Source organism: Balaenoptera acutorostrata, chromosome 1, assembly GCF_949987535.1.
Source record: "Balaenoptera acutorostrata chromosome 1, mBalAcu1.1, whole genome shotgun sequence".
NCBI lineage: Eukaryota > Metazoa > Chordata > Mammalia > Artiodactyla > Balaenopteridae > Balaenoptera > Balaenoptera acutorostrata.
This window is the reverse complement of record NC_080064.1, coordinates 14,082,963-14,095,483: the sequence shown is the minus strand read 5'-3', so window position 1 is coordinate 14,095,483 and position 12,521 is coordinate 14,082,963. Positions and strand designations below refer to the sequence as shown.

At 48.1% G+C, this 12,521-nt stretch overlaps 1 protein-coding gene across 1 annotated transcript in view; it reads right to left on the bottom strand.

The window, feature by feature from the left end:
- The window catches only part of IGSF21 (immunoglobin superfamily member 21), a 252,328-nt gene that overhangs the window by 39,289 nt on the left and 200,518 nt on the right, over positions 1 to 12,521 (bottom strand). Inside the window, exon 4 of the mRNA XM_057537082.1 lies at positions 3,202 to 3,320. Coding sequence (XP_057393065.1) covers positions 3,202 to 3,320 — 119 coding nt within the window. The remainder of the gene's footprint in view (positions 1 to 3,201; positions 3,321 to 12,521) is intronic.

The following is a 12,521-nucleotide window of genomic DNA, read 5'->3' as shown; positions in this document are numbered from 1 at the left end:
TGGTGGATCCGGGATTCAGCTCCACACCTGCGTGTCCTTAACTTGTATGCAGATGGGGCATTCTCCTGTGTCTGGGGTGAGGTGAGAATCGTAAGGAGGAAGGAGAAATACATTCGCATATAGATAAGAGTATAGATACAGCTGTTGATGCATGTATTGATATAGATATCAATAGAGATATATACAGAATTGGTATTTTTTGAAGACTTAGAGGTTTAGACCAGTGGTTTAGACCAGTGGTTCTCAAAGTGCGGTCCTGGCACCTGTAGCATCAGCATCATCTGGGAACTTGTGAGAAATGCAGATTCCTGGGCCCACCCCAGATCTGCTGAATTAGGAGCTTTGGGGGTGGGACGCAGCAATCTGTATCTTCACAAGCCCTCCAGGCGATTCTGATGCTCATTCAAGTTTGTGAACCACTGGTTTAGACCACGGGCTTTGGCCTCAGATGGCTGTTATGACCCTAGACAAGTCATTTCCCCTCATATAACGGGGATTATAACATCTCACAGCTGACAGGCTGTCGCCAAGATTCTGTCGGAAAATGCGCATGAAGCTGGAATGTGTGTCAGGCACATGCCGTGGTGGGGCAAGGCATCAGGTCCTGCCCGCGTGGCAAGCACCGGTGGACTTGACCCATCACGGGACAGCTAGGCTGTAGGGACCAGTGACAAGCACGGTGACCTCTGAGCACTGGGGACAGAGGATTGACTGAGATGGGGGGGGTTGCTATTCCAGGGAGAGTCCCACCCAGGGATGCGCTGAACTTCTAGGGGTCAGAGCCTTCCTGGGGGCACTGGGGCGGGTGAGGGTGGGACCCCTGGCCCTGCCCCTCTCTGGCCCCTCCTGGTAGCCTCAGCCTCCTGCTCAGTAAGTGGGATCCCAGGAGCTGTCTGCCCCATCCCTGGATTGACTGCCACCTCCCTCTGGGAGGAGCCCAGAAGTACAAAGTCCCTTGCTCCCCGGAGCCTACCGGGAGCATAGCACCTTCTTCTGGGAGTGTCAGGCCAGCTGTGCAAGCCGGGCTGGTCCCACGAGACCTCTTTGTGCCTCAGTTGGAACTAGCAGAGGAGGTTTAGGGTGATCTGGCTCTACCAGCTCATTGTACGGATGAGGAAACCGAGGCCACAGAGGGACAGTCACCTGCTCAGCAGCCTTTGGTGAATGAGTGAGGGGCATGAACCTTGTAGTGGAGGTGGCTTTGAGGACTCCAGCCTTGCTCAAGGCACCAGAGAGCAAAGCCTCAGCTGGACCGTCCACACTGCCTCCGTCAGTGCAACAGAGCTGGCCCAGGAGTCAAGACACCTGGGTTCCGGCCTCAACACTAAGCAGCCTGGTCTCACGGGAAGGTTTTGTGATCCTTGCTGTGTGACTTCAAGCAAGTTGCTTGCTTTCTCTGTGCCTCTATATCTATGTCTGCAAAACAGGGATAATAGTACTAGTACCTCCTCTTGGGTTGGCTGTGAGGACTAAATGACATAAGGTCCGGAAAGCACTTAACCCCGTGGCCTCCAGGGGCCTTCCCTGAGCCCCCTCCCTAAACTGGCTGCCACCTCCCCTGTAGTCACTCATGACCCCATTACCCTGCGTGATTTTCTTCCCAGTATTTATCACTCTCCATAATCACCTCACTTACCCATCTACACATGTGTTTTATGCTTGTCTCATGCACTGGACGCAAACTCCCAAGGACAAAGCTGTTTCCTATTGAAAGTATATGCCATTTCCTGGCACGTGGTAGGTGCTCAATAAATATCTGATGAATAAACAATTGAGTACACATCCTTCATCAGACTGGGAGCCCCTTGATGGAGCAAACCGAGTTTCATCTGCACCGGCCTCCCTCGTGTGACCAGCCTAGGGCTGGGTACCAAGAACACTCCTTGTCCAAGTATTACAGAAGCCATTCTGTGGGCGGGTGACTGCAAGAGGGGAGGTTTTCCTGGCACTGCCACCTCCTGGCCATGGCCTGTCCCCCAGGAAGCCAGAACACACCGTGTGCTGCTGCTACAGGATTCAATGTCCCTCTGGAGGTTGGGCCTTTGGAGGTTTTCCATTTCCCCAGAAGCAGTGGCTTCCACGAGGCCTTTATGCTTTCATTGACTGCCCGAGTATGGCAAGCTTTGTTTCCCTGATAAACATCATTTGATAAGAAAATCAGGGAACACAGAGTCTGGAGTCAAGGCCAAGTGCCTAGAATCCTGGCAGCAGAGCTGACCCAGAACCCAAGATTGTGCCCGGCAAGAACGTCAGCGTTGGAAGGGGCCTCTGAGACCACGTGGAGAAAGGCTTTGTTTTACAAGTGGGGAAACCGGGGCTGGGTAGGGAACACAGCCAGCCAGAGACAGGCACTAGTATTCTTATCCCCATTTTACAGATGTAGAAATGGAGGCACAGACACAGGGTGGGAACCTAGGAACCCTGACATCCAGTCCAGCACGCTTTCTAACTTGTCCCCTGATGCTTCAATGTCCTGGAAAAGGCTTGGGAGGCACAGGGAGGGAACGTTCTCTCTGCAGTAGGTATGCATCATCACTGAGATGCTGTCTCAACCCCCTCCCCCACCCTGGAGGCTCCTGGATTGTCCTCCCCCCGGGGGAGTGCCCACCCCCACTGCACTTTGCTACAGGTGTTTCCATGAACGTGGCTCCTGGCTTTCACCTGGGAAAGGTGCTCATACAACTCAGTATTTTCTCCCCGTGACCTCACCAGGTCACAGAGCCTGGGGCTAGGAGATCCTTGAGTGATCCACTAGGCCTGCATCCCACCCCCATCTTACAGAAGGGGAAACTGAGGCCCAGAGGCTGCGGCAGGCTGTCGCCCCTCGGGAAGTCTCAGTATCCCTCATCCATTCCAATCAACATGTCGGAGCCCCTTCAAAGTGCCTGGTCCATGAGGCTGCAGGGATGAGGCACAGCCCTGCCTTCCTCAGGTCTGGGTGTCAGTGTCGGTAGGAGAAGGGGTTCCTGAGAGGCCACACCGGTCACACCTCAGCATGGCTAGCCTCCTGCCCTCGAGGGCAAGGGTGGGAGAGAAAAGGGTCCACTGCCAGCACAGCAGGCATTTTGGCAGGTGGTTCCCAGGACAGCCCCTCTGTGTGCGTGGGTATGCCCGCGTGCGCGCACACACACACACACACACACACACACAGGCACACGTGCACGCACACAGTGACGCCAGTGCCAAGAGCCCTGCACTCACCCATGACGTTGAGGAAGATGTTGCCTGATGCCAGGACCACCTTCTCCCTCGTAGCGCGGTCGTAGATGCCCACGTGACACTCGTAAGGACCGTTGTCAGAGATGCGGACCTCGGGCAGCCTGCGGGGAGGCAGAGGAGCAGGATGAGGGTCCGTTGTCTGGGGCTGGCAGTCACAGCACTGCAGTAAACCAACCCCAAAGCCCCACCATCCAGCCTTCTCTCAGCAACGCTCCTGGACCCACCATCCAATGCCCACATGCTGTGCTGGGTGGAGAAGAAACATTTATGGAACACCGACTGTATGCCAGGCCCTGTGCCCAATGCTTCAGAGGATGAAGGTGTGGGCTGTGTGTTCAACTAGAGTAAAATCTGTGCTCCTTTCAGCTGCTGGACCAGGGATGGTGATGTGCCCACTCCCAGGGGCCCCTGAGGATGACATGGACTGAGGCGCCTGTCATGTGGTTCAGGCTCAAAACTGTCACCTAGTCCATCAGCTCACTCATTCCTCACAGCTGCCCCCCCACAGGAATCACTCTTCCCATTTCATAAACATGGAAACTGAGACTCCAGAGGGGATGTGATTGCCCCCCGCCGAATATGGCTATTAAGAGCCAGGATGGGAATCTGAATTCCTCTCTCCACACTGCCATGCTATCACTTTATGCATGGCCCTGGAGACTTGAGAAGAAACACAGTAAAATTCTTGTCCCCAAGGACCGCCTCCCATCCCAATGGACAAGGAGGCAGGGAAGCTGATCAATGCCCCAAATCCCATGGGACTATGGAGAACAGGATGGAGGTTCCTGAAAAAAGTAAAAATAGAGTTGCCATATGATCCAGCAAACACAGCCCTGGGCATATATCCAGAGAAAAATATAATTCAAAAAGATATATGCACCCCAGTGTTCATAGCAGCACTATTCATAATAGCCAAGACATGGAAGCAGCCTAAATGCAACAGACGAATGGATAAAGAAGATGTGGCACATATATACAATGGAATATTACTCAGCCATAAAAAGAAACGAAATTGAGTTATTTGTAGTGAGATGGATGGACCTAGAGTCTGTCATATAGAGTGAAGTAAGTCAGAAAGAGAAAAACAAATACCGTATACTAACACATATATATGGAATCTAAAAAACAAACAAAGAAATGGTCATGAAGAACCTAGGGGCAAGATGGGAATAAAGATGCAGACCTACTAGAGAATGGACTTGAGGATACGGGGAAGGGGAAGGGTAAGCTGGGACAAAGTGAGAGAGTGGCATGGACATATATACACTACCAAATGTAAAACAGATAGCTAGTGGGAAGCAGCCGCATAGCACAGGGAGATCAGCTCGGTGTTTTGTGACCACCTAGAGGGGTGGGATAGGGAGGGTGGGAGGGAGGGAGACGCAAGAGGGAAGAGATATGGGGATATATGTATATGTATAGCTGATTCACTTTGTTATGAAGCAGAAACGAACACACCATTGTAAAGCAATTATACTCCAATAAAGATGTTAAAAAAAATTAAAAAGAAAATGTGGTGTGTGTATATATATATATATATACATATATATATATGTGTGTATATATATATATATATATATACATATACATACAATGGAATATTACTCAGCCATAAAAAAGAAATAATGCCATTTGCAGCAACATGGATGGACCTAGAGATTATCACACTAAGTGAAGTAAGACAAAGTCAAATATCATATGGTATTGCTTATATGTGGAATCTAAAAAATGATACACAAATGAACTTATTTACAAAACAGAAATAGACTCACACAGAAAACAAATTTATGGTTACCCACGAGGAAAGGTGGGGGGAGGGATAAATTAGGAGTTTGGGATTAACATATATACACTTCTATATATACAATAGATTACCAACAAGGACCTACTGTATAGCACAGGGAACTATATTCAGTATCTTGTAATAACCTAAAATGGAAAAGAATCTGAAAAAGAATATCTATATATAAATATATATAGATACATAGATATATATATAACTGAATCACTTTGCTGTACACCTGAAACTAACACAACATTGTAAATCAACTATATTTCATTAAAAAAAAAACCAAATCCCATGGGAAAGGGTGAGCTTATCCGTGCGTAGAGTGAGCGGGTAGCAGCTGGTTCTGCCCGAGGTGGTCAAGAGGCCTTCTCAGAGGAGGCGACCCACGAGGACAGGAGATGCTCCCTCAAACCTTCTTCCAGACATGTCCTCTGAAGAGTAAACTATTGGGACGTCCCTGGCAGTCCAGTGGTTAAGACTTCACCTTCCAATGCAGGGGGTGTGGGTTCGACCCCTGGTTGGGGAGCTAAGATCCCACATGCCTCGCGGCCAAAAAACCAAAACATAAAAAAAAAAACAAAAAAAACCAGAAGCAATATTGTATCAAATTCAGTAAAGACTTTAAAAATGGTCCACATAAAAAAAAATCTTAAAAAAAAAAAAAGTAAAAATAAAGAGTAAATATTTTAGGCTGTGTTGTTTTTACAGTCTCTGTCACAACTACTCAACTCTGCTCTTGTAGAGCAAAAGCAGCCACCCTTAGTAAGTGAACCAGCGTGGCTGTGTTCCAATAAAACTTTATTTATAATCATCAAATCTTGCATTCATACAATTTCATGTGCCATGAAATCTTATTCTGTTTCTTCATTTTTTTCTAACCATTTAAAAATGTAAAAAAATTCTTGGTTTACAGGCTGCAGGCTGTAGTTTGACGATTTCTGTTCTAGATCCTTCTACAGGGTCTACAGGGTCAGACCACGATAAAATGAGTTGGTTTGTTGTTCTCTCTCCCCATGGAAGTGTCACCGGGGCAGCTCTTTCCTCACTCCTCTCTGACATTGGGTTAGAGAGAGCCAAGTTCAAATCCTGCCCCCACTGTTGGTACGCTGTGTGACCTTGTGTAAGCCATGCTGTCTCTGAGCCTCCATTTCTTATCTAAAGTATGGGGCTGATGCTTTGCAGGACTGCAGTGAGGATTAAATGTGATGATGTTACTGCAAGACCTCTGCGAGCAGGAATGTCACATTAAAATGGTCGCAGGACCATTACCTGTTGTTCCTGGATCCTGTGATGCCCTGTGAGGGAGAGGGGATTCCTGGTAAGTGAGATCTGGACACTTTGAAGGGGAAGAGCCTTGACCTGGAGTTCAGAAGCTATGTTGCTGCTGCACCAGGGAAATCTGTGTGTCCTCCAGCAAGTTTCAGCCTTCTCTGGGCCTCATCATGCAGCCGAAGGGGAGCCTATTCTGGCCACAACTTAAAGAAAGTGGGGTCTCTGTGTTTGGGTCTTGGAGGTTATCACGCCACAGCAGAAACCCGGGGGAAGAAGCTCATGTTCATGGAACCCTAGTAAATGCCAAGCATAGTGCTCTACCCATCAAACTGGCCCAGCAGTCCTATCAGAAACCCGGTGGAGGAAGAGGGCGTTGGCTGAGAGCACAGGCTCTGGACGCCTGGATGCCTGTAGCAGCCCTGCCGCCAAGAAGGGGGGTTCCTTCAATTCTGCTCTTCGTGTCCACCCCCATAGCTAACACATTTCCCTCTCCATCAGCTAAGCCTCTCTCTCCATCTGTTTCTACTGAGCAATCTAACCTCAGAGTCACTCCTCTTTCCTCTCCTTTCAGCTGTCCCCACCCCCATCTTTGTCTTCCAGCTACTTTTTCCTATGACTCACTGTCCCCCACGTCCCCCACCCTCCGTGCCCACACGCACACACCTGGGCGCCCAGCCTCTCTCTCCATCCCCGTGTCTCATGGAGGAAGCCAGCCCATCTAACAGAGCCTCCTTCCCCCCCATCGCCCAGCCCACATTAGCATAAACAAACACCTTCATTTCCATAGAATACACAGAGGCTGACATCTGGTCTACCGACTGTCACAAAAGGACTTAAAGAACGGGGAGCTTTTCATCAGGGAAACTTTGTGGGGAAGATGCTGCCTCCCATCTCAGAAGAAAAGAACACTGTGAGAGCGGAAGCAGCAGGGAACTGTCTCCCCTCTGGGAACTATTTTCTTTGTTTGTAACTCAGCTAGACTGAAAAAAAATAGCCTCTCTACTGGGCAGGGTTGCTGAATGACAGTCATCTAGAGTGACATGTTTAGGTGACACTCATAGGTGCCTGTTATAGAGGCAACTTTCTTAAAGGCCTTGCGTAGGGGACATGTGTACAGGTGACATGCTCAGGTGACAGCTCTGTAAAGAAACAGGCTCGAGGGACACATGGAGCTGGCAGCTACAGATAATAACGACACGGTTGACACACAGGTGGAAATGCACAGGTAACCGCCACATAGGGTGATATACGCAGAAGATGTATTTCTGTGCTAGGGACACAGGTGACGTGTTTAGGCAATCACTACACTCGTGTTCAGGTGACAGTAACACAAGCAATATGTTTGGGTGACACAATACGGGTGGTATAGAAGACAGCTCAGGGGACATCTGGATTGGTGCTTTATGAAGGAGGCAGCTTTTTGCTTAGGACTGTTTCTACAGCCTCGGATGTTTCTTCCTCCACGAATGGTCCTGTTCTCCGCCAGAGGTCCAAGTCACACTTTGGGCACCATCCTTGATATCTCCCATTTCTATACTCCCCAAACACAGTCAGTGACCAAGTCCTGGATGTTCTGCATCTTAACTATGTCCTGAACCATCCTCTCCCCTGTATCTCCACTGTCAACATCTTTTCTCACCTGGAATATGGGATGAATAGCTAACTGGTTTCTCTGCCCCTGCTAATCTCCCTCCTGATCTGTGCACCAAGGTAGAACCCAGATCTTTTCAAATGCAAATGGGATTAATGGTACTCCCCTACCTAAGGCCCTTCAAAAGCTTCTCTCTGCTCTTTGAATAAAGACCAGAATCCTTATCTGGGCCAACAAGGCTCAGCACAGTTGGTTCTTGCCATATCCCAGCTCCCCCATCCTCCAGTGACAATGGCATTCTTTTCATTCCTCCCATGTGCCAAGTTCCTTTTTTTCAAAAAGAAACTTTTAATTATGAAATTATTTTAGATTTACAGAAAAGCTGCACAGAGAATACAGTCCCCAAACCCCTCTCACCCAATTTCCCCCTTGTTAACTCTTACAAGACCACAGTAGTGTTGTCAGACTAAGAACCAGTGTTAATACATCGCTATTAACTCAACTCCAGACTTTATCCAAATTGCACCAGTTTTCCCACTAATGTCCTTTTTCTGTTCCAGAATCCCATCCAAGATCCCTCATAGGTGACAGTCCTAGGTGAATTGAGCCAAGTATCTTTTTTGATTCAGCACTTTTGATTGCAGCAGTCTGTTTTCCTGAGAATATTGCATTTTCTTCCCCTGGCTACATCCTTCAAGCTACAAAGGTCACTTAGAAAGTGACCACCTGGTCTAGGTGTCTCTGGTAGATTGATTGCATTGATGGCCTGGATTAACAGCCTCCCTGTATCCTGCAAAGTGCCTTTATAGTTCCTCTCACCTAGAAGTGGAGTCTATTCCCCCATTCTGGGCCTTGTGACTTGCTTTGACCAATAATATGGGGTGAAAGTGATGGTGTGCAAATTCCAAGTTTCAAAAGAATTCTCTCTCTCTCTCCTTCTGCCTCTGTCCTGAGAACAAGCCTCTGATGGAGGCTGAGAGCAAGTGGAGGGAGGCCCCACTTGGCCCAGCTGGTCCAGCCAAGGCCACACTCGGGATTGAACCTAGCCAACCCCAACCTCGTGAGCTATAATACATTGCTTTAAACCATCCTCATTTGGGACTGCTTGTTATGTATCCATAGCTGACTGATACAGCAGGTCTCTGTGTGCCTCTCCTGAGCAGTTCTTGTCTACATTGTAACTTAATGACATGTTTGTAACTCACGAATGTCCTCCTCTCCCACACCATGCACAATAAAATCCATGAAGGCAAGGTCTGCATCCAGCTGGCTTACCAGTGTATCCCAGGGCCTTGCACAGTGCTTGCCATCATGGTTGGTACTCAATCAATAGTTGCTAAATGGGTGGATGGTGAGACTTTCCAGGAGGCTATGGTGTGAGCCTCCCTCTGCTGCAAGCTATGCAGCCCCCAGTCCCCTTCCCCACCCCAAGGCAGATTCTGGTTCTTGTCTGCAGATCCAAGAGCTTCCAGTCACAGCTTTGATTTGGACCAATCTGCCTCTTCTCAGCGCCTCATCTGAGCTTGTGCCTTCAGTGTTATCCTTCTAAAGTGGATTAAGTGGCCCAGAGACCCCCTTTCTCCAGATTTGAGTGGCATTGATCTGCATGCTGGCTAGAAGGCCTTCCGCAGATAGCAGGGCCCCAAGGGGGCTGGGAGTGAGGAGTCCTGCTCTCATCAGCCATGGGCTGCAATCAATAAACTATAATAATGGCAAAGGTTTCCGGCGAGTTCAGCGTAATGCAGTTTAGCAGCTGGAGTTTACCAACACTGACAGTGGTTCTGAAGGGCAGGCGAGTAATTGTGATTTTGAAAAGCTGGGCACAGAGACAGCAGAGACCCCACTGGCTGTCCCTGTGGCTCAGGTGAGGCCAGGCAAGAGCTGGTCACTGGGGCGTCACAAGGCCCAGGGCCAGGACTGTAGGCTGTCCATATTCAGCACAAGTATTTACACCTACTGCGTACCACGCCCTGTGCTGAGCCTTAGGGGTGGGGGAAGGGGTAGACACAGAGATGCCAAGGATTTGTCTTCTGCCTCTGTGCCTCCTTGCCCAGGCTGTTCCTTCTACTTGGACCACTTTTCCTTTCTTATCTACACAGCAAGCCTCTAGCCATCTTTCAAAGCCTAGCATTTGAGTCTCACTTTCCCCATTTATGATCCCTCCCCATCAGATAATTGAGAAGATTACGTGGGATACTTCAAGGGCTTAGCGCAAAATGGTGTGGCTTGGAAGTCCAATGGACTAGAATCACTAGATACATCGTGGTCCTAAGGCTTTACATTCAGATGCTGCCTCTGCCAGGCAGACTGCCCTGACTGCCCGCTGCTCCCTGTGCAGACAGAGTCCCTCTCCACGTCCCCAGGGCTGTGTCTGTCTGGGAGCACCTACCTATCCATATCATGCTACATTGGTACCCTTTTGTCTTCCCTCCCAGAGAAGCATATGAGCCACTTGAAGGCGAGCCTGGCCACGTGGTAGGTGCTCAGGGAATATTCGCTGTATGAATGAGGGTGGCAGAAGCTACCAGGGCCAGGAGTTAGGTGCCCTGGGCTCTGGTCTGGGCTCTGCACCTGACTAGCTGCGGGAGGTTGGGTAAGGCCCTTTGGCTTCTTTGTGCTTCGGTTTCTCCATCTGATAACTGGGTGTTATAATATCTGCCTTGTGGGATTACAGCCTTCGGAAGGAGCTGATATTTATAGAGATTTACAACGAGAGGCGTTGTGCTAAGCATTTTACCCTATCTCCCTGGATCCTTGACACTACCCTATTATAATGCAGTATATAAAACCTTCTCTGGTATGTATTATATAGCAATAATAATATTATTATCCCCATTGTATAGATGAAGAAACTGAGGCACCCAGAGAAGAGGGAATGTAAGGAGGTCACAGAGTGAGCAGGTGGGTGCTGTGATTCGAAACCAAGCCTGATGGATGCCAGAGCCCGTGAAAGGTCTCTGGAACCCCACCGCCATCCCCCGCACTGTAAGTCAGATCTTCCTTTCCCAGCAAATTAATTTGAGCTCCTTGAGACCGGAATTTGCCTCCACTGTTCTTGAGCGTATTTCTGTTTTGAGCCTTGCCACCTCTCCAGGTTTTGAGAGCCATCTGTTTCCTCCCTGCTGGGAGAAACGGGATGGTCTTTTATTTTCCTAAATTCCCTTCTTCCAGCTTCCAGTGGGCCCCTTAATTCTGATGCCTGGAGTTTGCTGAGCCAGTTGTATTCACATTCTCCACACCTGATACGACTCTACAGCCTCTGATCATCTTTCCTTTCCTGACTTTGTCTTTCCACTGGGAAGAGTCCTAGATTCTCCCAGACTGGAGATCGTGGACGTGGGGGCAGAGGGTGGGGCTGGGATGAAACAGGGAACAGAACTCTGAGTTACTTTTCCTGTACTGTTGGCAAATCAGATGATCCAGTAAGTGACTTTTGCTGAGACCTGAAACCTAAATTAATGACATGCAAATGCACTTAGAGCAGAGCCCGGCATGCTGTAGGCACTTGTCAGAGTTTTTCCCCCTGCACCATTAATGTATTAAATTTTTAAAACAAACTATTAAGCGTCTACCATGTTTACGGTGTTGAATACATAACATGGAAGAAGACAGAACAATAGTGATCTTCCTCAGTTTACAATGAGGTTACATCCTAATAAACCAGCTGAAAATTAAGAATATCCTAAGTCGAAAATGCATTTAATACACCTAACCTACTGAATATCATAGCTTAGCCTCACCTACCTTAACTGTGCTCAGGACACTTCCCTTAGCCTATAGTTGGGTAAAATCATCTAACACAAAGTCTATTTTACAATAAAGTGTTGAATATCTCATGCAATTTGTTGAACACTATACCGAAAGTGAAAAACAGAATCGTTACCTGGGTACAGAATGCTTGTAAATGTATCGGTTGTTTACACTCGTGATCCTGTGACTGGTTGGGAGCGTGTTGTCCTGCTCAGCAACATAAGAGAGTCTGGTACTGCGTATGGCTAGCCCGGGGAAAAGACCAAAATTCAAAATCTGAAGCCCAGTTTCTACTGAATGTATGTCGCTTCTGCACCATTGTAAAGTGGAAACATTGTAAGTCGAACTATCGTTAAGTTGGGGACCGTCAGGCATCACTATAAAGGTGCCTTTTTTTTTTAGTTGAGTCTACATATATGCCTCCTCCTTCCTAGGAGAAATCAGCTGAACATTAGTTAAGTTGACCCTGGATCAAGGTCATTATAACAAGCACCGATCTCATCCCGCCATGGCTTAGGGGTAGTGCAATGTGTTAGGTTAGTTTGCCCCTATACTATGTCTCCTGGGATCCTTGCCTTTAACCAAAAAATTTGTTGACAGCTTTATTGAGGTCTGATTGACAAACAATAAACTGTGCATAAAGTTTACACATTCGATGGGTTTTGCCATATGTATACACCACTGAAACCATTGCCACAATCAAGATAATGAACATATCACCCCCAAAAGTTTCCTTGTGTCCTTTTGTAATCCCCCCATTCTGCCCCCAATGCCAGGCAACCATTGATTCACTTTCTGTCACTGTTTCCTAGGATCACGTTTTCAGGGTTTCATAAAAATCGAACCATGGAGCATGTCCTATTTTTTGTTTGGTTTCTTTCCCTCGTCACTGTTATTTGA